The sequence below is a fragment of the Exophiala bonariae genome (genome assembly GCF_035927105.1).
Source record: "Exophiala bonariae strain CCFEE 5792 chromosome Unknown scaffold_20, whole genome shotgun sequence".
In the NCBI taxonomy this organism is placed as follows: Eukaryota; Fungi; Ascomycota; class Eurotiomycetes; order Chaetothyriales; family Herpotrichiellaceae; genus Exophiala; species Exophiala bonariae.
Genome location: NW_027042495.1, coordinates 90,821 through 111,404, shown reverse-complemented (window position 1 = coordinate 111,404; position 20,584 = coordinate 90,821). Strand labels below are relative to the sequence as shown.

At 49.2% G+C, this 20,584-nt stretch overlaps 5 protein-coding genes across 5 annotated transcripts; 3 read left to right on the top strand and 2 right to left on the bottom strand.

Annotated features, from left to right (window-relative positions):
- Nucleotides 1-164: 164 nt before the first annotated feature.
- Nucleotides 165-2,288, top strand: LTR84_005335 (uncharacterized protein; the record flags this gene model as incomplete). The annotated part of the gene is made up of 1 exon (XM_064848905.1): nucleotides 165-2,288. One exon carries the CDS (start codon nucleotides 165-167, stop codon nucleotides 2,286-2,288), a length of 2,124 nt encoding a protein of 707 aa, XP_064704119.1.
- Nucleotides 2,289-2,954: 666 nt separating this feature from the next.
- LTR84_005334 (uncharacterized protein) lies at nucleotides 2,955-4,050 on the bottom strand (the record flags this gene model as incomplete). The annotated part of the gene is made up of 4 exons (XM_064848904.1): nucleotides 2,955-3,064; nucleotides 3,127-3,510; nucleotides 3,613-3,863; nucleotides 3,947-4,050. 4 exons carry the CDS (start codon nucleotides 4,048-4,050, stop codon nucleotides 2,955-2,957), a joined length of 849 nt encoding a protein of 282 aa, XP_064704118.1.
- A 1,056-nt stretch (nucleotides 4,051-5,106) lies between these two features.
- LTR84_005333 (uncharacterized protein) lies at nucleotides 5,107-6,471 on the bottom strand (the record flags this gene model as incomplete). Its single annotated transcript, XM_064848903.1, has 1 exon — nucleotides 5,107-6,471. One exon carries the CDS (start codon nucleotides 6,469-6,471, stop codon nucleotides 5,107-5,109), a length of 1,365 nt encoding a protein of 454 aa, XP_064704117.1.
- Nucleotides 6,472-10,138: 3,667 nt separating this feature from the next.
- On the top strand, nucleotides 10,139-12,391 carry MUS18 (UV-damage endonuclease; the record flags this gene model as incomplete). The annotated part of the gene is made up of 1 exon (XM_064848902.1): nucleotides 10,139-12,391. One exon carries the CDS (start codon nucleotides 10,139-10,141, stop codon nucleotides 12,389-12,391), a length of 2,253 nt encoding a protein of 750 aa, XP_064704116.1.
- Nucleotides 12,392-12,978: 587 nt separating this feature from the next.
- LTR84_005331 (uncharacterized protein) lies at nucleotides 12,979-13,616 on the top strand (the record flags this gene model as incomplete). Its single annotated transcript, XM_064848901.1, has 2 exons — nucleotides 12,979-13,035; nucleotides 13,215-13,616. The coding sequence occupies 2 exons, from the start codon at nucleotides 12,979-12,981 to the stop codon at nucleotides 13,614-13,616; spliced, it is 459 nt and encodes a 152-aa protein (XP_064704115.1).
- Between the last annotated feature and the right edge of the window lie 6,968 nt (nucleotides 13,617-20,584).

Below are 20,584 nucleotides of genomic sequence, written 5' to 3'. Positions count from 1 at the left end.
CGCGGCCTTGTACGAAATCTTTTGTAAGCATACTTAACTGCCAAATGATGCAGCCTGCGATCAGCTACAACTCCCTCAGTCCTAAGAAGGATTCCTCAAGGTGTTAACAAAATAGTATTCAGCACTCAATACTGCACCGGCAGGACCCCATACAAGGCTACGATATGCCTGTGTCAAATGGATTCCCCACAAAGAATCCTTCCCGTCGCTCGCGAATCCAAGAGGGTCCCATGACAGCATCCCACGAAGATATTCTTCCTTTGAGACATATCTCCACGTTAATGAGTACTTCCTCTAACATCAAAGACGAGAAACCAAAACATCAGTCTTCCACAAACACTTTCGACGATGGTGTCTTTTACAATAACCCAGGACACTGGAGAGTACTGTCCAAAGATGCAACCTTCTATTACTCAGCGACGGCGCTCTCTGGTTTCATCCCAATAATTGCTTTGGCAATATGGCTCGGTGTGAGCAATGGTCGTTGGAAAAGCATTGACTGGTCCGCCATTCATAGTGACAAGATCGGTGGTCGCCTCACTCAACCCCAAGCAAAAGCAATCGATCTCGTCTGCAGTGCTCTTTTCGCACCGCTGATATTAGGCGCATTCAACTTCATCTGGTTTTCTTGTGCTCGTGTCGCAGTCATCAATGAGAAACAAACGGGGAATGACGCAGTCCCGCTCTCGTGCCTCGTGGAGGTCAGCAGTACTACCGGAGGTTCATATGATGTTCTCAAACTCTCAACCTTGTTGGCCCCTCGAACCAAGAGACTCCTTTCCCTGGGCTTGCTCGTCATTGTGTCAGCCATCGCTAAATCAGCCCTAGGAAATGTCATTGCCTACGAGGCATACACTGAAGACACGCTGGGAGGTTCCGCCAATCTTCGACTGCTTAGTGACTCACAGTTGGCTGTACCAAACAGTTTAGTGTCCCAATCATTCGTTGGGACCTGGGGATTCAACACGCAACAAAGGTCATCTTTCGCCAATCAATTCAATGGTCTCATGACCGGGTTGAGCATCTTTGATGCCCGCTCCCTACTAACCGAGGATCAGGCTTACATCATGGACAATGTAACTACCGCCTCATTGGAGATGCCACAAAACGTTTCTGCTCTTCACAAACTCCCGGGTTCTCGCTGGACCATCGCTTGTGAACCATTTGTACCAGATACATTCACGGTGCTACAGATGGGATCCAAATCGGTACAATTCACCATGACGAGAGGAACAAAGGACCTGGTCATGGGCAACTACCCTGGCTCCATATCAACGATGCAGAACGCCTTCAACGAGGAATATGCGTTCATGCTGTTCCCCTTCGATGGGTCGAACGTCGTCCTCTCCTTCGCCACGAGCTTCAACCTCAGCGACCAGCGCTACAACTCACCTTACGGCACAATCACCCCGAAAGCATTCAATATGTCCACCTCGGGCTTCAACTCAACCAAAGAAATAATGTCCGTTTGGGCAATTTCATGCGCCATCTCCCGTCAAGAGGCAACCCTGGACCTGGTCCGATCCTCAACGACTAACGAATGGACCAAAAACATAACCTCCCTCTCTGTCTCCCCCGAGAAAACACCCCAAAAGAACCTCCGCATGCAACAACTCCAACTAAGTCTCAACTACCAAGCGCCCGACGTAACACTCCCGGGTCTTGCCCCAGCGCTCGCCCGCTCCGCCGACCCCTGCATCGACTACACGCTGACCGGCCAACAAACTGCATCGGACACAACAACAACCGTCAACTGCAGCGCCGCAGCGTCCAATCCGAACATCACCACAACATCCTTCGAAACCCTGGCACTCAATTTCCTCTACGCGTCCGCAGAGACTGAACGATTAGCCTACGAAGTCGCCACGCAGAACACCACGCGCGCCACGCCCGCCGAAGCAGCTTATTCCGTCGTCACCACCGCCCAGACCCTGCACTACCGCATGACGTACGTGCCGCTGATCTTGTTCGTGGGCATCGGATGCATCTTCTTCGCGGCCCTCATCACCTCTGCGCTGGTGTGGAGTGTTTGGGGGACGCTCTCGGCGCGCATGTTCCGCCAGGTTGATGGCTTACGGTTGCTAGTTGACGGTTTGGCGGGTTTGAGTGGTGGTGATACTGGCAGAGAAGGAGGAGCGGGTCCCGATGGTGATGCGGTGTTTGATCACATCAAGGGCCGGAGTAATGCTGCCCTCTACGCCTGGGCGAAGGATTTCCCTGTAACTTATACCGTCCAGGTGGACTCCGGGCTGATCTCCCTAGACCGAGCGAGGGAGACGAAGTTATGATACGATGATGTCTGGTGTCGACATCTGAGATTTATGCTCGTGCGGAGTTATTATAGCGGTTCAAATGGTGAGCCTCGTGTCGCAATTTTGGCGAGTATTTTGTTCCCCATTTGTTTAAATGTCCTGAGAAATACACTCTTGGTAGTTTATAAACGTAAATCTCGCGATGCTATGTAGTAGGTACCTAGGTGATTTACGATGATTTCCTTTGCCTTCGCTTCTGGCTCTTGTCTTCTCATGGCACCAGAGAAGCGTGCGTCGAACATCGCTCCCAAGTGGGAAGAATCATCCTCCCAATCCAGCATTCCCAGTCCCATTGCGTGACCCAGCAAAATTATCGGTTAGGGTTAGAAGTCGATATGTGATTGGCCGATGGAGTTCCGTCGGTGGGTAGCACCCCTTTTCGGGGATTTGAGCTGTCCTAATCCAACGTTCCTCCATCTTTTTGATCGCACAGCAAATGTGGTCAGTTAGGGTTAGGGCTCGACACCCCATTGGCCAGCGAGCTACCTGGGTGGTATTTTGGGTTCTTCTGCCATCCCAGTTCAAGGGTCCTATGCTTTAAGTAGCAGAGTAGATACGTCGGGTTAGGGTTAGAGGTCGATGTGTCATTCACTGCCAGTGGGCGACTTCAAGGACACCAAAACTTGGATCACGATCCGAGGACTACAGTTTTTCGAACCTAGGTACTTTTCGCGCTCGTAGTGCCGCCATCGCTGTAGGGACGTCTTTGGTGTTGACGGCCGCGGCGTTGTAGACTGCAGTGTACTTGAGACCTGATAACAAAGTAAAAGTCAGGGCTAACGATCCCTCATAAATGGACAGATCGAGAGCTTACCTGTAGCAACATCGTGGTCTCGACTCCAGTCGAGGAATTCCTTGATCGCCTGTATCGCGACGGGGGATTTACTCGCCATGACGCCTGCGACACGCATCGCCTCTTGCACGGCTGTGGCTTTGCTTGGAAAGATGCTGTTCACGAAGCCGACGCGAAGAGCTTCCTCGGCGCCGAACGTGCGCGCCGTCAGGCACACGTCCTTGACCCAGGCGTAGGAGCCGACGACCTTGGGCAGCCGCGTCAGTGTGCTGACGTCGCTGGCGATGCCGACGTCGACCTCCTTGACGCTGAACGACACGTCCGACGTGCAGATTCGCAGGTCCGCGCACACCGAGATGTCGATCGCCATCCCGATGGATACGCCGTGCAGGACACAGATCACAGCTGCGGGATGAATCATACTCGAGTAAGTAAGTCGACGAGATAAGGAGATGGTCTGCCAGGGCAGCAACGGACCAGGGGGCGGGCAGAACTTAATAAACTTACGTTTCTCACAACGCTCGATGCTGGACACGCAGTCCTGGAACTTATAAGCGAATCTCCTGACCCTCGCTGCGAACCTCGCTGCGTCGGCGACATCCTCTGGCTCAGGGTTGAAGAAAGAACCCGGAACCGAGGCGGCGGCCAGGTCCAGCCCTGCTGAAAATGCCTTTTCTCCGGCGCCCGAGAAGACTATTGCTCGCACTGTCGGGTCTTCTGATAGATCGTCGAACACGGTTGGTAGCGTTGTCCACATTCTATTGTGTGAGGTTATGCGATTAATACTTGGAGCCACGAAAGACAGGAACAGATGAATGGAAGAGGAAAGGGGTTGACTTACTCCTCCGTAAATGCATTCAGCTTCTCCGGCCGATTGATCTCGACGTGTGCTATCCATTCCTGTGGCCTTGACACGGTGAAGTTGTTGTATGTTTTTGCAGCCATTGTGAGCTTATGACTTTTGAAGTACCTTGAGATCCGAACTGTCAAAAGGTCTTGGAGTTTCCCAGAAAGTGTTATGCTAGCTTTGGCAAGACTGCTGCTAACTTGGTAACCTTGTAGGCACGTACAACTGAGTTAGACGCTGAGTCTTTCGATCATGTGCAGCATACAATATAAAACAGAGTAGAGGCAGCAATATGTGGTGATAGAATTAGAATCTAGGTGATTAGTATATGCCCAGCCTCTTCCCCTTCACACTGACTCAGGTCACCTTCTAATCTCATCCTACGTTGTCGGTAGGTAGCCAATAAGGGCTATTCCGCCGCGCGGGCCGAGGTTAAGCCTCGTCCGAACTTCGACATTGTTGACATGTGAGGTATTTTGCAAATCTCCTCTTGTTGCTGAATATGAAACATAAAATAAAACGACGATCGAATGTAGGCAAGGGAGAAGGCTTGAGTAAAAGATTCATTTCTCAATATGACTTGTCTATCTCTGCTTGAAAGCCAATCAATCCAGAACTCCACCCCCAAATGTCCTCCCTCCTACCCATGCTTCTCCCACCCCAAGGTTCCATTAATTTTTACATGCCTTTTCCGTTGCCTGCCCCTTCAATGCTCGTCTCGTCCCTCGATGCAATATTATTCCTGGTCTGAACTTTTGTCGAACCGCGTTTTGTCGTGGTAGTCGTCGTTGCGTTTCGTGATGATGTGGGTGTGTCGCGTTGCGTCGTGTCGGCGTTTCAATCCTTCTCAGTCGTGTTTCCATGCTTTTGGTCAGTAATGTCGTTTCGATGTCGTCTATGGTCGGTCCAAATAACCTCCGTTGTGCTGTTGTCCCATCCAGTCTATTTTGAATGATTCCCCCTTCCCCACCTTGATAATTGATACAAATAAAAATACAGTGCAGTAAAGTACAGATGACATGCTTTTCCCCGAACAGACTCGTCCCCGTGACCCAATGCAAAAAGCAATACTAAGACAATCTGGTTTTGCAATACAGCAAATCAAGCAGAAATAAGAAAACATCTCAACCCAAATCGTGTCACCACCAGTAACTCTAAGCAAATAGGACACCACCAGTACTTGTGCCGGCCGGAACAATCTCTCCATTGAGACACTCCGTGCCGGCAGCAACAGAGCCCATAGGAATGAGACCGCCCTGGTCACACATGTAGAAAGCAGAGAGACCGTTGCAGAAGATGTTTCCAGATGGCGTGCACGGCCCGTCGTTCTGGCGCGTGAATTGTCCGTTCACGCACTGCATGCCAGCCGCCACGGAGCCCATGTAGACGAATATCGTCGAGGAAGCGGATGTAGATACGCATTGACTGAATGTGCTGGGGCTGTTGCAGGCGAACGTGCCAGGAGTGCAGGGCAGGGGGAGGGCTGTTGATGTCGGTGAGGTGGTGGGTGTGGTGGTCAGCGAGGAGATTATGGTTGTGAATGTCGTTGGGGTTGTTGGGAGGGATGCTGAGGTTGTGGTGAGGGTGGAGGTAGCAATGGTGAGAGGGGTGGTGGTTGCTGGGAGGGTTGGGAATGATGCTGAGGTCGTCGTGATGAACATGGGAGTCGTAGTAGTGAAAAGGTCAGTGATGCTACCGGTTAGTGTTAGTATTGTGCCATTTGTTTCCGAGGATCCAGTTGTCGTAGTTGAGTTCGTAGGTCCAGCTGTTGTCGATGAGTTGCTGAAAGGGAAAGGTGGTGTGAATGTCGGAATGCTTGTCGTCGTTGGGCCAGAAAATCCAGTTGTAGTAGCCGCCGTAGTCACCGTAGAGCCGTCGCACACAAGACCTTGGCCAGATTCCAGAGGGACCGTATCCTGACCATAGACAACATCTGAACCAGGATTGGGAAAGACGTATGCATAGTTCTCCTTGGTCACACAGCCTCGTCCGACGTTGGCGACAAACATATCAGGCAAATCCTGCAGGGGTGTAGACTGTCGTTTGGAGCGATCGTTTGAACGACGAATCATTCGCTGGTTCGGTCCAGCGACAATCTTCACTCTCGCACAATTTTGATACATCTCTCTATTGCCCACGACGTTGAACCAGGACCAAGAGAAGAGAACTGTGCTCGAAGCTGGTGCATTGCTCGGAATGGTGAAGGCGTAGCTGGATTGGAGAGGGCAGCCACCGATCATGGATTTGATGACTTTGAAGGTTAACCCGTTGTCGTATGAGAGAGATAGCTGACAAGATCCTCCGTGGTGACTGGCCGTTCCAGAAATGGACATCGAATAGGTAGCTCCTGCGGCATAAGTTGCTTTGACCACGTATGAGGCATCGTCGTGTTGATATTGCTTGCAAGGAAAGTTAGAACCATCAGCGAAGAGGGGGGATGTCATGTCGTAATCTTTCGACAGATATGAGAGATCAGGATCAAGAGGGCTGCGGAGCGGATATGGCGAGCTCATCTGCATATGGGCTTGAGTGCAGATGGGCAGGCATGTGAGGAGAGAATAGGTGATGAGGGTACGGAGGGAGTATTGCATCATCGTGATAATTTGTCACGGGGAAAACGATATCAACGTTGATGCTTAGGTAAGTACAGGGGGACGGGTATGGAGAATCAGTGAGCATCAACCTTGGGTATGATACTACTGTATAAGGAAGAAGCGAGTTTGTCTGTGTGTGGAGGAGAATTGAGGGTGAAATGCAGTGAGGATGATAGCGGCAAATGGTAGTGATGTGCCAAGTTTATATTTCCAAGATATCAACAAACACAAACCCAGGCAAACCGCTTAGTGTAGCTTGTTGAGTAATTATATGATGTGGATTCCTGGTATCAGGAGGACTGCGGTCCAGTGGAGGGTTCACTATTCCTTTTCAATGTTTATCGTTGTGAAGAGCCATTGCTAGTATGTAGCCCCCGAGAAACATGTTCCTGCCAACAAAAACCTTGCTGTGGCAGGTTGGGTGTCAAGAGGAGCTCGTTCACCTTGTTGATCTGGATACAAAGTTTTGGGAGAGGCTGAAGGTGGTGGTGGTGTAGTCATTAGGTTCGTATAGAGGCCAAAGCCCAGAGTGGAGTGCAATCTCCACTCGGAGAATTCGTTGCCGAAGCACGATCGCCGCTAGTCCCAATGCGGATATTCCTGGACCATCTTCAGCCTCTGGAGACCATCTTCAGTCAAAAATCTCGGCTTCAAGCCACTCGGTGAATTTCCTCAGTTTTACGTCAAGCCAGCTTTTGCCTAGGTGACAGGGGCTTCAACAACAGCCACGAAAGCTTATGACGAGGCTCGCTCGTGCATTATCGCGATGAGGAGTTCGTAAGTGATTGAGCTTCCCCACCTTCGGCTCGCAAGGCAGGTCACTGAAGGGTCTCGAGTGGACAGTAACAACGGATGATCGCCGTCCTTGCTTCCACTGCGGGCTGCGTGTTGCATGCTGATTGACTATCGATCATGTGAAGAAGTTCGAAGACTTGGTGGGACGTCGGTAAGGTGTGTGAGGCACTGGCAGGCCAACACGGAGCACGTGGTCTGAGCGAGACCTGACCGTGCACAGATTGTTGCTGCCACGTTTCAATGAAAAACAACCATTATATGGCGACGATTCAGGACTCCACCTTCGGCGTATTCTATATGCTTCAGAGTTGTCGAGAATTGGAGAGCCATCACCGATCCAGAGAGGTGGTGGTCTGGTTAGTCGAGGAGTGCCATCACTGAATGTGGCCATAAGAATTCATCTTGCACTGGGTGGCCACTGTTGAGAATGACACGAGCTAGACCAGAACCGTGCACAGGGTGTTGGCACCGCAACCAGCCACCAGAAGAAATCGCCCCATCTTCAACGGAGGTTAGAGTCTTCTGGATGGAGTAGGCATATGCTCCAATTCGGCATACATTCACGTTGTGACCTGCTTGCGCGTTCCCAGTCTTCCCATCTGCTGCGCATTTCCTTACGTTCGTTGTGGTCGACCGCGTGACTATTCCAAGCCGAATCCCGAGTATCAGTCAACAGTGGACCAAGCCAGCGATAAACCGCAATGATCAACCAAACTTGGTGGCGTCCTGAAGCGTCTGGAAATAAACTTTCCCTTGATTGAAACATGAATTGTGTCTTGCAACCACGAGTAAAGCAAGTCCCCTTGCATTTCGGGCGAAATTTACCGTCCCTTTCATTTATACAAGGCGGACCCTTCACTCCTGGTGGTAAACGTTGAGTATTAATGCAAGCCCTACAAAACTTGCTTAAGATGTATGGATCACCCAGTTGAAGATGCGGGCAAATGCGAAAATTGACAGCTTGCAACGCAGTGGAGACTGATCTGGCTTGAAAGACCTCCTTGTACATACCACTGCCTCCGCTTGTCCGAACATTGTAGAGAGGCGAAGGAGCCTGAAGAATGCCGATTTTGGATATTAATAAGGACTCTGATTTTGGATTCTCCAAGTCAGTCACAGAGGTCCCCTTTTCCGGCCTATCCGCTACTGATCTGTTTCGTATTGAGTTCCTGCATCGTGAGCAAGACAACAAATTTTCGACACGAAAAGGTGATTCGACGCCAGCTTTGAGCATGCGTACACACTTTTGATATCCCAAATAACGATGCGCGCAAAGCCATATTTGTCGACAGTCCCGAGAATCTGGCGGTTGTTTGATCTCCGCTGCCGGAAAGGTGGAACGATGATGGAGTTCCTGGCAATTTCCACAGACAAGCTTCTCCAGTTTGGTAGAATCTTGATCTCTCTCAGTCATGCAAAGAAAACCAAAGAGCTCTTTGCCAGTCAGAAGAAATGACTGTGTGGTGTACAAATGGAAAAACCTTGAACACGAGTGGCGGAGCGCGACTTCGCTAGCGAGAGCCAAATAAGGCCGAAGAACCATAAGTAATTCTGTAGGTAAAGAGAGAAAGCCACTATCGACATCGTTGATGATCGTCCGTTCGGAGAGGCCCGTTGCTATGGAAGGTACTGGTGGTGGTGGATCGGACTTGGGTGATTGAGAGTCTTCAGTGATAGTTAGTCTGGACACTAACTCTTCGTCGGATGGAGTCAGTGACAAGGCTTTGCTAGGCCAAGGTCGAAGCACATCGGCATCATTGTCAATGTCAACATTTGCCGATACACTCTTGGTGCGTGAGAGCTTTCTCCGCATACGCTCGAACACCGGCATTTTATCAAATGTTCGACCTGAACATGAAGACTATACTTAGCAACGAGTTCCTCGTGCAAGAAAACACCAATATCCGAGGAACAAGCGGGGAAAGGCTTGCAACAGCTCTTGAGCGAATTAAGCTCATTTATGCGGGCGGTTGTCCAGATCTAGCTCTTCCAGGGAGCTTCAATTGAATGTGCCACCAGTTCTTGGAGACAGCCTTTTGCCACACAGCTCAAGACAGATTTCGGACGTTCAGATGAGCAGCAGTCGGTCAAAAGTAGTGGGTGTTCGAGTACACTGTCCCTAGGTGGTCAATTATAAAATGAAGAAGAGGAGTTGCGGACTGCCAGTGGCTAGACAGACATGGGTCAATTTGAGGGGCAAATCGAGCCTACCGAGCCCACCCCGATTGACAACACATATCCGTACCGATTACGGATATCAGCTTCGATCTCAGATTGGAGAAATCCAAACCGAGATTGCACGCGACTTACTATCATTTATCACGCACCGAATTCCGAGGGATTCTGACTTACTTTGAGCGAAGGATGGCCTCCTAACTCTTCATATGTTCTTTGATTCCGCTCTGGTTTGGGTTGTGTTTCACGAAATCCAACATGATCCTTACTTTTGGAGATATGTCCACGTCAAAAGTCGTGACGCGCTCGCGTCGTGCTTGCATTCTTGGCATAAATATGTGGTGACGTAGATGGCAAGAGAGAAATTCTGTCACCAAAAAGCCATGGCCAGTTGTCGTCAAGCCTTCTCGGCTCTGAATATCTATGTAGGTGCGTGTTGGAGATTGTGATTAACTCATAGCCTCGCATGGTTCATCTGCGCCTTCGATCGAGACTGCTTGGATATGCTCAACATCACTCATTGAGAAGCCTCGTCCCTGTGTCCCATACTCTCTTGTATCACAGAGTCGCTCCCTGGGAAACACGGGTGTGGCGAAACCTGCACACTGATCCCCTTTCCATCATGGCTAAACGCAAGAGACCGAGTTCAACTGGAGTTGCGAATTCTGTTGGCACTCCAGCAGATCTACCCATTAATCTTGTTTCGACTGCATCCAACATGATGGCCCCCACTCCAGGTCGGCGAATGAGCTCAAGGCAAGCATCAATGGTTGCCCCTGCAAACATCGATACGAATCCTGATACAAACCCCAAAATTCAAGATGCTCCTGGCGCACTCCGAGCCTCACCCGATGCAGAGCTGGCAGTAGCTGGAAGCTCGCAGAAAAGGAGGAAGGGCGCGCAAGCAGCACCAGGAAATAGTGCTGCGAATGAAAAGATTTCCAATTCAGTCAAATCCAGCTCGCCCACAAGAACTGTGAAAGGCAGAGATGATGAAGGGGAGAGAGGTGACCCAGAAGAAGATGGTCCAGGGGATGCCGATCCCGAAGAGCTCAAGGAAGCTTTGTCTCGCCCACCACCAGTCAACAGTGCCTATCTTCCCCTTCCATGGAAAGGCAGATTAGGATATGCATGTCTAAATACCTATCTACGCTACTCGAATCCTCCAGTTTTCTCATCACGAACGTGTCGGATTGCTTCAATCCTCGAACATCGGCATCCTCTTAGGGATCCAACACAACCAGAACATTCAACCAAGAATCGTCCTGATAAAGATCAACCCGCCGATATTGCAAGGGGACAAGCTTACGTCGAAGCCCTAGGTATTGCAAATGCACGAGATATAGTCAAAATGCTACGCTGGAATGACAAATACGGCATCAAGTTTCTTCGCTTGTCATCTGAGATGTTCCCATTCGCATCGCATGATGTATATGGGTATACTCTAGCTCCCTTTGCTTCGGAGGTTCTTGCAAAGGCTGGCGCCGTTGCAGCAGAGTTAGGACATCGATTGACGACACATCCGGGTCAGTTCACTCAACTTGGCTCTCCTCGAAAAGAAGTCATTACGGCCGCAATCCGGGATCTAGACTACCATTGTGAGTTGTTGGATTTATTGAAACTTCCAGAACAACAAAATCGAGATGCAGTCATGATCTTACACATGGGAGGTGTTTTTGGTGATAAGGCTGCCACAATTGCACGATTCAAGGAAAGCTATCTCCATCTTCCCCAAAAAGTCAAAAACCGTTTGGTCCTCGAAAACGACGATGTTTGCTATACCGTCCACGACTTGTTACCGGTCTGCGAAGAGCTCAACATTCCTCTTGTTCTCGATTATCATCATCATAATATCCTTTTCGATGCAGATAAAATCCGTGAAGGAACATTGGATATTATGGACCTCTATCCGCGCATCAGAGCGACTTGGACAAGGAAAGGTATTACACAGAAAATGCATTATTCAGAACCTACTCCGCCAGCAATCACAGGCCGACAAAGACGGAAACACAATCCCAGAGTTGCAACACTACCTCCTTGTGCCGATGACATGGATCTGATGATCGAGGCTAAAGATAAAGAGCAAGCTGTATTTGAATTGATGCGAACATTCAAGCTTCCCGGATTTGATACATTCAACGATATCCAACCACATGTGCGAAATGATGAAAATAAGCCATGGAAGCCCCCAAAAAAGCCCAAGAAGACTCCCGCCAAAAAGAAGAACAAAACAGAACAGGACGAGGAAGATTCTGGCGACGAACCGGAACCCCTGCCCCCAGCCATCATCCCCGAGAAAGAGGTAGGCATGGGTGGTCCTGAAGGTCGAGTATACTGGCCACCTGGTATGGAGGAATGGTTGCGACCAAAGAAACGTGAAGTCAAACCACGAGATCCGGAAAAAGCCAAAACGACAGCGGAACGTGCGGCAGCTCGTCGTGCAGAGAAGGCAAGCTGGCAGGCGACTCAAGAAGCCAATAACGGTACCGCTTCTCGCGATACTTCTGCAAGTGCGAGCACAAGTACCAACGGCGGAGGCGAAGCAGCTGGTACGAATCTTGATCTTGAGGCAACAAAATCAGTGTATGACAAAGCAAAGTCTTCCAAGACAAAGGCAAAACCAGCTCGTGCGCCGAAATCGAAATCTAAGCCCAACGTCAAGGCTGTCCTGACTCCAAGTACAAGTGACCATGATGACGAGGATCCAGTCATTTCGGATGATGAGGACTTGTCAATGCCTGATCTGACTGATGGAGATGAAGCTATTCGTCCCGTTAAGGTGGAGGAATCGAAGAAGCCACGGCTCGCTACTCGTGCTTCTAGTGGACGTAACGCACGAAGAAAAGTGAATTATACTGAGCAGGATGAAGATTGAGAGCGATACAATATAGCGCTCCTCTGGGTAGTGATTCTCCTTTCAGATGCAGGCACATCTTGTGAGGGACTCACAAACTTGATAACCCTACCTCGATCGAACAGTCGTGTTTCGATCTTCTTCGAACTCCTTTGCCCTTCCACTACCTCATGGTCTGCTACTTTTGCGTTCTTCCTTCACCTTCGATAGGTCTTACTTGTCACTACCTATTCAATATCCACACCGAAACCTTACTCTGATACTGACAGGTATCGCTGTGCCCATCTCACATGATATCCTATGTGACATCGCTTTATTGATTCACCCACCACTACCACTCCAATCAACTAACCTCATCTTCATCTCATCCATCATTTCCTCGCTTCCCATCTCTCACATACGTGATCCATTACCTTTCATCGTTCTTGACCACTCGGCAAACATCAAGGTCAAGCTCAGACACAATTCTCACCGTCACCGTCACCGCCGCCTCGACCACCAACAACCAGAACAAAATGGCCCTTGTCAAAAGCGAGCTCGACGCTTGCCTTGAGTCATCTCAAATGGAGTTAAACCATACTCATAGAGATGTTCAGAACATTTTAGAAATGGCAAGAGCAGTGAACAACAATGACAAGAACTTGAAGTCAATGCTCCAGGACCAGGTGAGTTTGCTGATATTCCAACATGCGTTTCTTCGGCCTGAACCCAACTATACAACTTCTCTTCCCTTCTCTCACTTCGGCCCCTTCTCCAGGATCCCACTTTCCATCAGTGCCTCGCTATCACAATTTTCCATTGATTAGGTCTTTTTTCCATCACTAACCCACATCTTCTGGACCAGCAAGATGAAAATGCAGCTCTCAAAACTGTACTTCTGAATGTCAAATCCCAATATGAAGCCGAAAGCGCAGCTCTCAAAGCCGAAATTGAAGATACCCAGGCCAAGCACAAAGCCGAAATCAAGGATCTGAAAGCCGATTACAAGACTCTCAAGACAGATTACAACACCATGCGAACAGAAAGAACGTCCCTACGTTCGGAAAAAGGCAAAAGCAATAAGCTCATCAAATCTCAGGATGCCAGAATCAAGCTCCTGGAGGAGAAACTCAAAGATTGTGGTGGCGACTTCGACGAGTTAGTCAGTTCAAATACAAAGACAAAGTCAGCTACCACAGCCACGACGTCAGGCAGAGTCAGCAAAGGAGCGAAGGGAGGCGCCAAGGGAGGTTCGAAACGCAAGTAGGCGGAAGCGCGTCTTCTTGTTGCAGGATGAATGGCGGAGATATGATGGCACCACATGTACTGAACTGGACATTGACACCCGCTCGACTTGCGATCTCTAATGAGCTGGACTACGAATCACGAGAGCCTGACTGAAACGATTGTATTGACCTCAAACTTGCGCGGGCTACGTTGACTAAACATCTACCTGACCTGGAGCGGTGTGGAATGGAAGGGACGGACTTGAATTGGACTGGACTGGACTGGAAGTGCATGAATCAGCTGGAGCGTGTTATTTATGGGTAGAAGCAACTGCTATGCTGGAACCACATGAACCAACACCGTACTGCGTCGCACCGGATTCGATTGACGGGGCCCAGCATGACTGACATTGGGGACTGGATGGCGTTGGTTAGACCAGACCAGATCAACAGCTACTTAAAAGTTTACCAACATCATCGCAGCGAGAGCCAATTGCTGCACGGATGAATACACGTCCCACGATGATTCTTTCCACGTGCAGACATCGTAAAGGAGATCGATCGCAATAGCCCTATCTAGGGAACTCATCCAAAGACCTTCCCCGTTGGACTATCTCGTGCCTACCCTACTCGTGACTCACCCAGCGTCTCCCACTCCAAGTCCGAGAAGGGGGGGAGAAGCGAGAAAAAGGAGGTATTTAGATCGAGATGAGCGATCGACGTCGACGACGAGCTTTGTATCATAAACGTTCAGGACATTACACTTCAGCACAAGAAGACCGTCAGATGTATCCATTCGGTGGTCCCGTGCTTACCACAATGATGGGTCTTATCTATAGAGCTGTCCATCCAGAACGTGGAGCGGGAAACTGGCACCTATGTACATAGGATGTAGAGTGTAGTGTAGAGTGGAGCATTCTAGTCTCTTTCACTCCTCCTGCTCCTCTTCTCAGCCACTTGAAAACATTCAGGACTCAATAAAAGGATATACATGTCTACATGCTTCGTCTGAACCGCACGAGCAGTTATCAAACCCAATTTCAACCGCACGCCTACCTACCTACGGGGTAAAAGAGAAGCATCTTCTAACTACGGCATGGCTCTGTCTCTGTTCTCGTCATGCTTTTGGGGTCCTGGGACTGGGCTGATGGGCGCACCGTCTGAGGAAATCCAGAGCCTGATATCGATGTAATTGATTTGGCTGCTATCGATCGATCTCAGATGATGGTGGTATTGCGGTAGATATTGTTTTTCCTCTCTCGATAAATACCGTACGATCACCATCAATGGCATCGGCTATTTTTGTAAGTATTCGTTCAGAATTTTGATTGAACACATCTGGCTGTCCTCCGCGTTCGATGGCTTTGAGGTCTCATGATTGGCATTCACGATGATTGCATACAATATCATAGAAGACATAGTCTCATACTGATGTCCTTGATTGCATACCTATCCAGATTCACAAAGTATGGCTTTCGTTGACCATCTCACGGATCATTGAGCTTGTATCTCTGCCACGGGCACGTTCAAATACAACACTTATCCCGCCAGTACCCTTTCCTCGCATCAATCATGTCCATGGGTATATGATGAGAATCGTGAGCTTTCGGGACAACCTCATTCATCTGCGTTTCTCATGCCTGCATTCGTCCTAACATTCCAACGTTGAAGAAGGGATACCTCATTCTTAATCAACCAGGGATGAGTCTCCACTATGCTCGGTGTTCTGACAATCGACAAGAGCATTTGAACGGCCACTTTGAATGCTGGGCTCTTCGAAGTTGCTGAGTATTGATTCGTGAATTTGCTGATGTTCCCTGTCTTCCTTACCAACTTCTAGTGGGTCTGGTTGAACAATTTGGATATCAACAACATTGATTTCAATTTGATCTTGTGGAACCCTTTCTTTGCCCTTTCCTTTAATTTCCGACTTGGTGTCCGATGAATCCGGTGCCACAGCCGAGGCAGGGTCGGGTTCGTCCACAATCTCAGCTTGTGATCCTTTCTCTTCATTCCTCTCCTAGATGAAATCTGCCGAATATGAAAATCCACGGAATTCTTCTTGATGAGCCGGTGATAGCACTAGAGTTGGCCCGTTAGTAAATCCCATTCAGATTGAGTTGTGAATCACTTACCACTCTGCACAGGTGTCAAAACCGGAGTCACACTCGTGAATTCCGAGTCGAAGTTACTTGTGTCCTTTTCGTTCTTAACTGTAGGTTTGAAAGGTGTGGGAATGCGTTTGTTGTAAATGTCATCCCAATTAACACCCTTGAAAAACGCATGGCTCATGATTTCCTGTGCATCCCCCGGCCCACTACCCAGACGAAGTTCAGGCTCTCTGGTCAACAACTTCTGTAGAATCGAAACACTGTCTCGCGGCATGTGGATTGGATAGAGGGGTTCATCGGCAAGAATGGCGTCGTAGATTTCGTCCTCGTCTTCACCTCTGAAAGGTGATTGTTGTAGAAGCATTTGGTAGATAAGAACACCAAAAGCCCACCAATCAACAGCTCGACCGTATTTCTTGTCCAAAAGGATTTCGGGTGCCATAAATTCTGGAGTACCACAGAAGGTAGAGGTCGTCTTCCCATACCACATGTCTTCCTTGCAAAGACCGTAGTCTCCAATGACAATGTGCCCATCCAGGGTGAGCAGAATATTGTCCAATTTGAGATCCCGATAAATGACACCATTCTCGTGGAAATACTTCAGAGCCAAGCAAACCTCTGCAGCATAGAACTGAGCCCGTTTAAGACCAAACTGTCCACGTTGAATGTGCAACATCAAATCGCCGCCTGATATATACTCCATAACGAAGTAAACTCTCGTTTCTGTCTGGAAACAAGCATGTAAGTTCAACAGGAACGGATGTCTCTCCTTATTGGCAATCAGAAACACGCGTTTTTCGGATTTTGTCGATTCCACCTCATCGTTCTCAATGATAAATTCCTTCTTGAGAACTTTGATTGCATACAGCTTTTTCGAACTCTTGGCTTCCGCTAACATGACTTTTCCGAAATTACCTTTACCCAGAACGGCCAAGAAATTAAAGTGGTCGAGCCCGATCCTAGGTCCTGAGCCTCTCCCTGACGGAGGACTTGTGACTTGTTGCTGTGCTGTTTGTAGAGCTTTGACCGGGCCTGGGGCATAACTGGGTTGGGGCTGTGGCTGTGGTCGGTGCTGTTGAACGATCGCTTGCTGTGGTGCTTGGTGTTGAGGTGCCTGCTGTTGAACTGGTTGTCGATCGTATTGTTGATATGCTCGAGGATCATAAGAAGCATGTGGTGGTTGCTGTTCTACCGCTGGAGGCCTAGCATTTGCATATCGATCGGGTGGTGGTTGTGGTTTCTGAGGGCTATAATCATTGAAACTTTGGTTATAGTTTGATGATGAGGGGCGAGCTGTTGCTGCAGCGGCAGCTTGAACCGCAGCAGCAGATACAGCCTTTTGCTGAAGGGGCTTTTGCTGATGTTGAGGCTGAGGCTGTTGGGGCTGGTTATACATCGTTGCTGCAGCGCTCATAGCGGCAGTTGACGGTTTGGTGCCTTCAGGATAAGGATCGTAAGAGTTATTTGATGGTTGTGGGGCCAAAGTGGTGGTGTCAGAAGCAAAGCTTTGTGTTGGTGAAGTAGGACCTGGTCGACCGGAGTTTGGTCTAAGGGTTCGCGAGCTCAATCCTGTGCCGGAGCTGACAGAGGAGGATTTGTTATGATGCTTTGTTCGTTGGATAGTTTCCAGAATCTCATTGGCAACAATCATTGACATACCACAAAAGTCCGGAACTAAGTGCTGACAGTGGGCATGGCAAGTAAGACCACATTCGGTACATTTCTTAGCATTGCGCCTTCCCAAAGGTAGCAAGTAACCACAATGGCAACACCAATTGGCACCAATGTTGGAAAAGTTGTCGAAGCGATGAGGAATTCGGTGATTGATTTTCTCCTCGTCTGGATCCGTCTCGTAGTTCGCCTTGCTGATACATTTCGTAACAACTTTCGGGTAACATTTGGTATGACATGTGTACTTGCAATCCGCACATTGCATACCAGCCGAATATTTGAGGAAATCGCCACAAAGTGCACACCGCATGACGTTGTAGAATTGTTGTTTGACGAACTTGTGCCCCTGTTTCTCGTGAACTTCCTCTTTCTTTTGACGTACAGCGCCTTGGCGATTGAGCCCAATATCAAATGGTCGTCGAGCACCGGTTTGTTTCTGGAAACTCATGGTGAGATGAATCCGACCTGCGGGTTCGAGAGAAAACCAAGAATCAATAAAGACGGGTTGTACACCACCACCAGCTCCACCATGTTGGGCAAATCCTGCGGCAGACCCGGCACCAGCACCGTCTCCGGGAGGCATATAAGGCGCTTGTGGCGTGTCAAAGCCTGGTTTACCAGGACTGCCGCCGTTGGCCATTTTGTCAGCCGACACCCAACCATTCTGCTGGAATTCGCTTTCAATCTTTTTCCGTCGCATTTCTTCTGCAATGTCTGAGATTCGGATCCACAGAAACCCTATAGGGGTGGGCCTATCACCGGCTTTGTCATAAACTGTGAGTTCAATCTCGTTGGCCTTGTCGATATCGACATTGTGGACTTCCTCGGTCCACTTGTCTGTTCGAGTGGCTCGAGTTTTAGCACGAATGTTGTCCTCAACTTTCATGATGACAAAAGTTTCAGGGCCTCTTGAGAAGCGTGAGGAGGCTGCGTGGTCGACATCTTTGATAGCATGAATACGCATTTCCAAATGACCGGTCAATGGTTTGCGCATGTTTGGCGCATTGAGACTATCATCTGCCAATTTGTCAGTAGAGTAAGCAGGTTGATTAGTGGAAAGCAAAGCATACCGTCTCCGCCATCCGCGGTTTCAATATCAACATGGAGATCCATATATCTTTTTAATGCTTGTTTCAAGAGCTGAACCTTTTGGTTGCTTTCTATCCGGCGACCTTCAGCGTCCAATCTGCTTTTTCTGTCTCCTTCGTCTTGGTATAACCTGACCATTTTCTCAATGCCGGCTTTGTATTGTTTTTCGACGGACAATTTGAATTCGAGCTGTGAAAGCATGAGTTGAATTTTGGGACCCAAATATGGGGTATCATATTTGATAAGGTCTATGGAGCGGATCAGTTCTAGTGGCCAGAAGTGAAGAAATATGTCAAAAGATCATACCTAGTTTTGAGAAGTTGGGACGAGGCTTGTGAGCGGGCGCACTGTAGGGTCGATCGTCGTAGGAGCCTCCTCGAGGAGCGTTCATTCCTGGACCACCGGGTTGAGGATAGCCAGCTGGACCTTGACCGCCATAATCGTCGCGGTCGTTGCCGAAATAATTTCGCTGGTCTTTTGGAGGTGGGGTTGGACCATTGCCCGGATGATACATGCGTTGATTGCGGTCGGGTGAAGGATAGCCTTGACCATGAGTAGGCGGGGCAGGAGGAGCACCAGAACCATCGTTGGTGTCTCCGCGTTTTCGCAGTTGTAACTCATTGAGCTTGTCTTCTAGATATGTGATGTTCCGACGTCCGTCACGAATGTTGCTGTCGACGCGAGCCTGCACAACAGCATTGCTGGTCGACTGCCGCATGTGAGTGGCGGCATTGATAAGAGCCTTTTCTCTTTCGATTTTCCGAAAGACCTCGGCAATGGCCTGATCGGTGTCACCCATTGTGGTGGAGGATGTGAGGCCAAGCAGAAATTAGAACGTTGAGGATAACGGGTGAGGGTGAGGGCGACGGATTGGAGAGATGTGCAATGTCATGGGCCAAGAGGGGCCGGCGGTGGTGGTGAGGAAGTGAAGTGATGGTGGTGGCAGGACAAGAGTGGCACTGGCATTTGTTGACGTGCAATGTGGGGAACGGGAGAAAGGTCTCTCACTCAGGCTGGGCCAAAAAAAATAAGTGATGGAAGAGGAGGAGCGAGTGTAAGAGTAGGTGTAGAATCAAGTAGATGGAAATGGCAATGATGGTCGAGTGTCATCACCAATAGACATGTTACTGGGTGAAAGTTATTTGAAAAAGAATATGATGGTCACGGTGTTTTGGTGCAGGTCGTGGTGGTGGTGATGATAATGGAAGTGGGAGGGAGTTAAGTTAGTACTTGCTTAGCCTGTCAGGCTACCTGGGGAGAAGTACCAGGTCAACTGGCAGGTGCCCACTGGCAACGGCTCCTTAGGCAGGGAGTGGTCGTATTTAGGTAGAGGTTAGGTAGGAGCAGGCACATTTAGGCTGCAATAGAGGAACAATAAGATAACCAAGCCTCAGCTTGTTCGTGCATCAATGCGCAGCAACTGCATCTGCACCTACAACTCGGCGCCTAGCAAAGCCTGAGCCTGGATTTCAAGTTGCACCCACAGCAACCACAGGTCGCCAAAGGCACGTACCTGGTCTATTCCCTCATGTGCAATTTGTGACCGTGACCGTGACTGCGACTGCAACTGCAACTCAGTTGAAACTCAACTTGCAGGCAAAGACCACAGGCCACTGGCACGCCACCAACTACTATGTCAGCCTCTTGCCACAACATGCCGTCCAATTGAAGGCTGAGTTGACTACGAGGAGCTGAAGATGATGACCATTTGAGAAGTATATTTTCTCTCTCTACGGTACAAGTCCTGGAGTCGAACTCGCAACAAACGACTTTCTATCTTGGGGATTTGGTGTGACTTCATAGGGATTGTGGACATGCCACTCGGAAGTGGAAACAAGGCACGAAACGGAAGGAGGGGCATATTTTGTAGGGGTTGGGCTGCTCTTGCTCGACAGATAGATAACCTGACCTCAGCCCTGTACAGGGTCCATTCCTCCCCCTTCTCGTTAAAGAGTGACGGCATTGAAAATTCTTTCCACTTTTGAGCGAGCCTTGAGCATCGACCCTAGTTCGCCATTACTTCATGTCGTTTCGAGGAATTAGTTCTACATATCCAGTCACCGATACTGATGATTGCAGGATACTAAATATGAACCTCTCTCGGACAATCTTTCTATCAACTCAAGGTGATCAATACT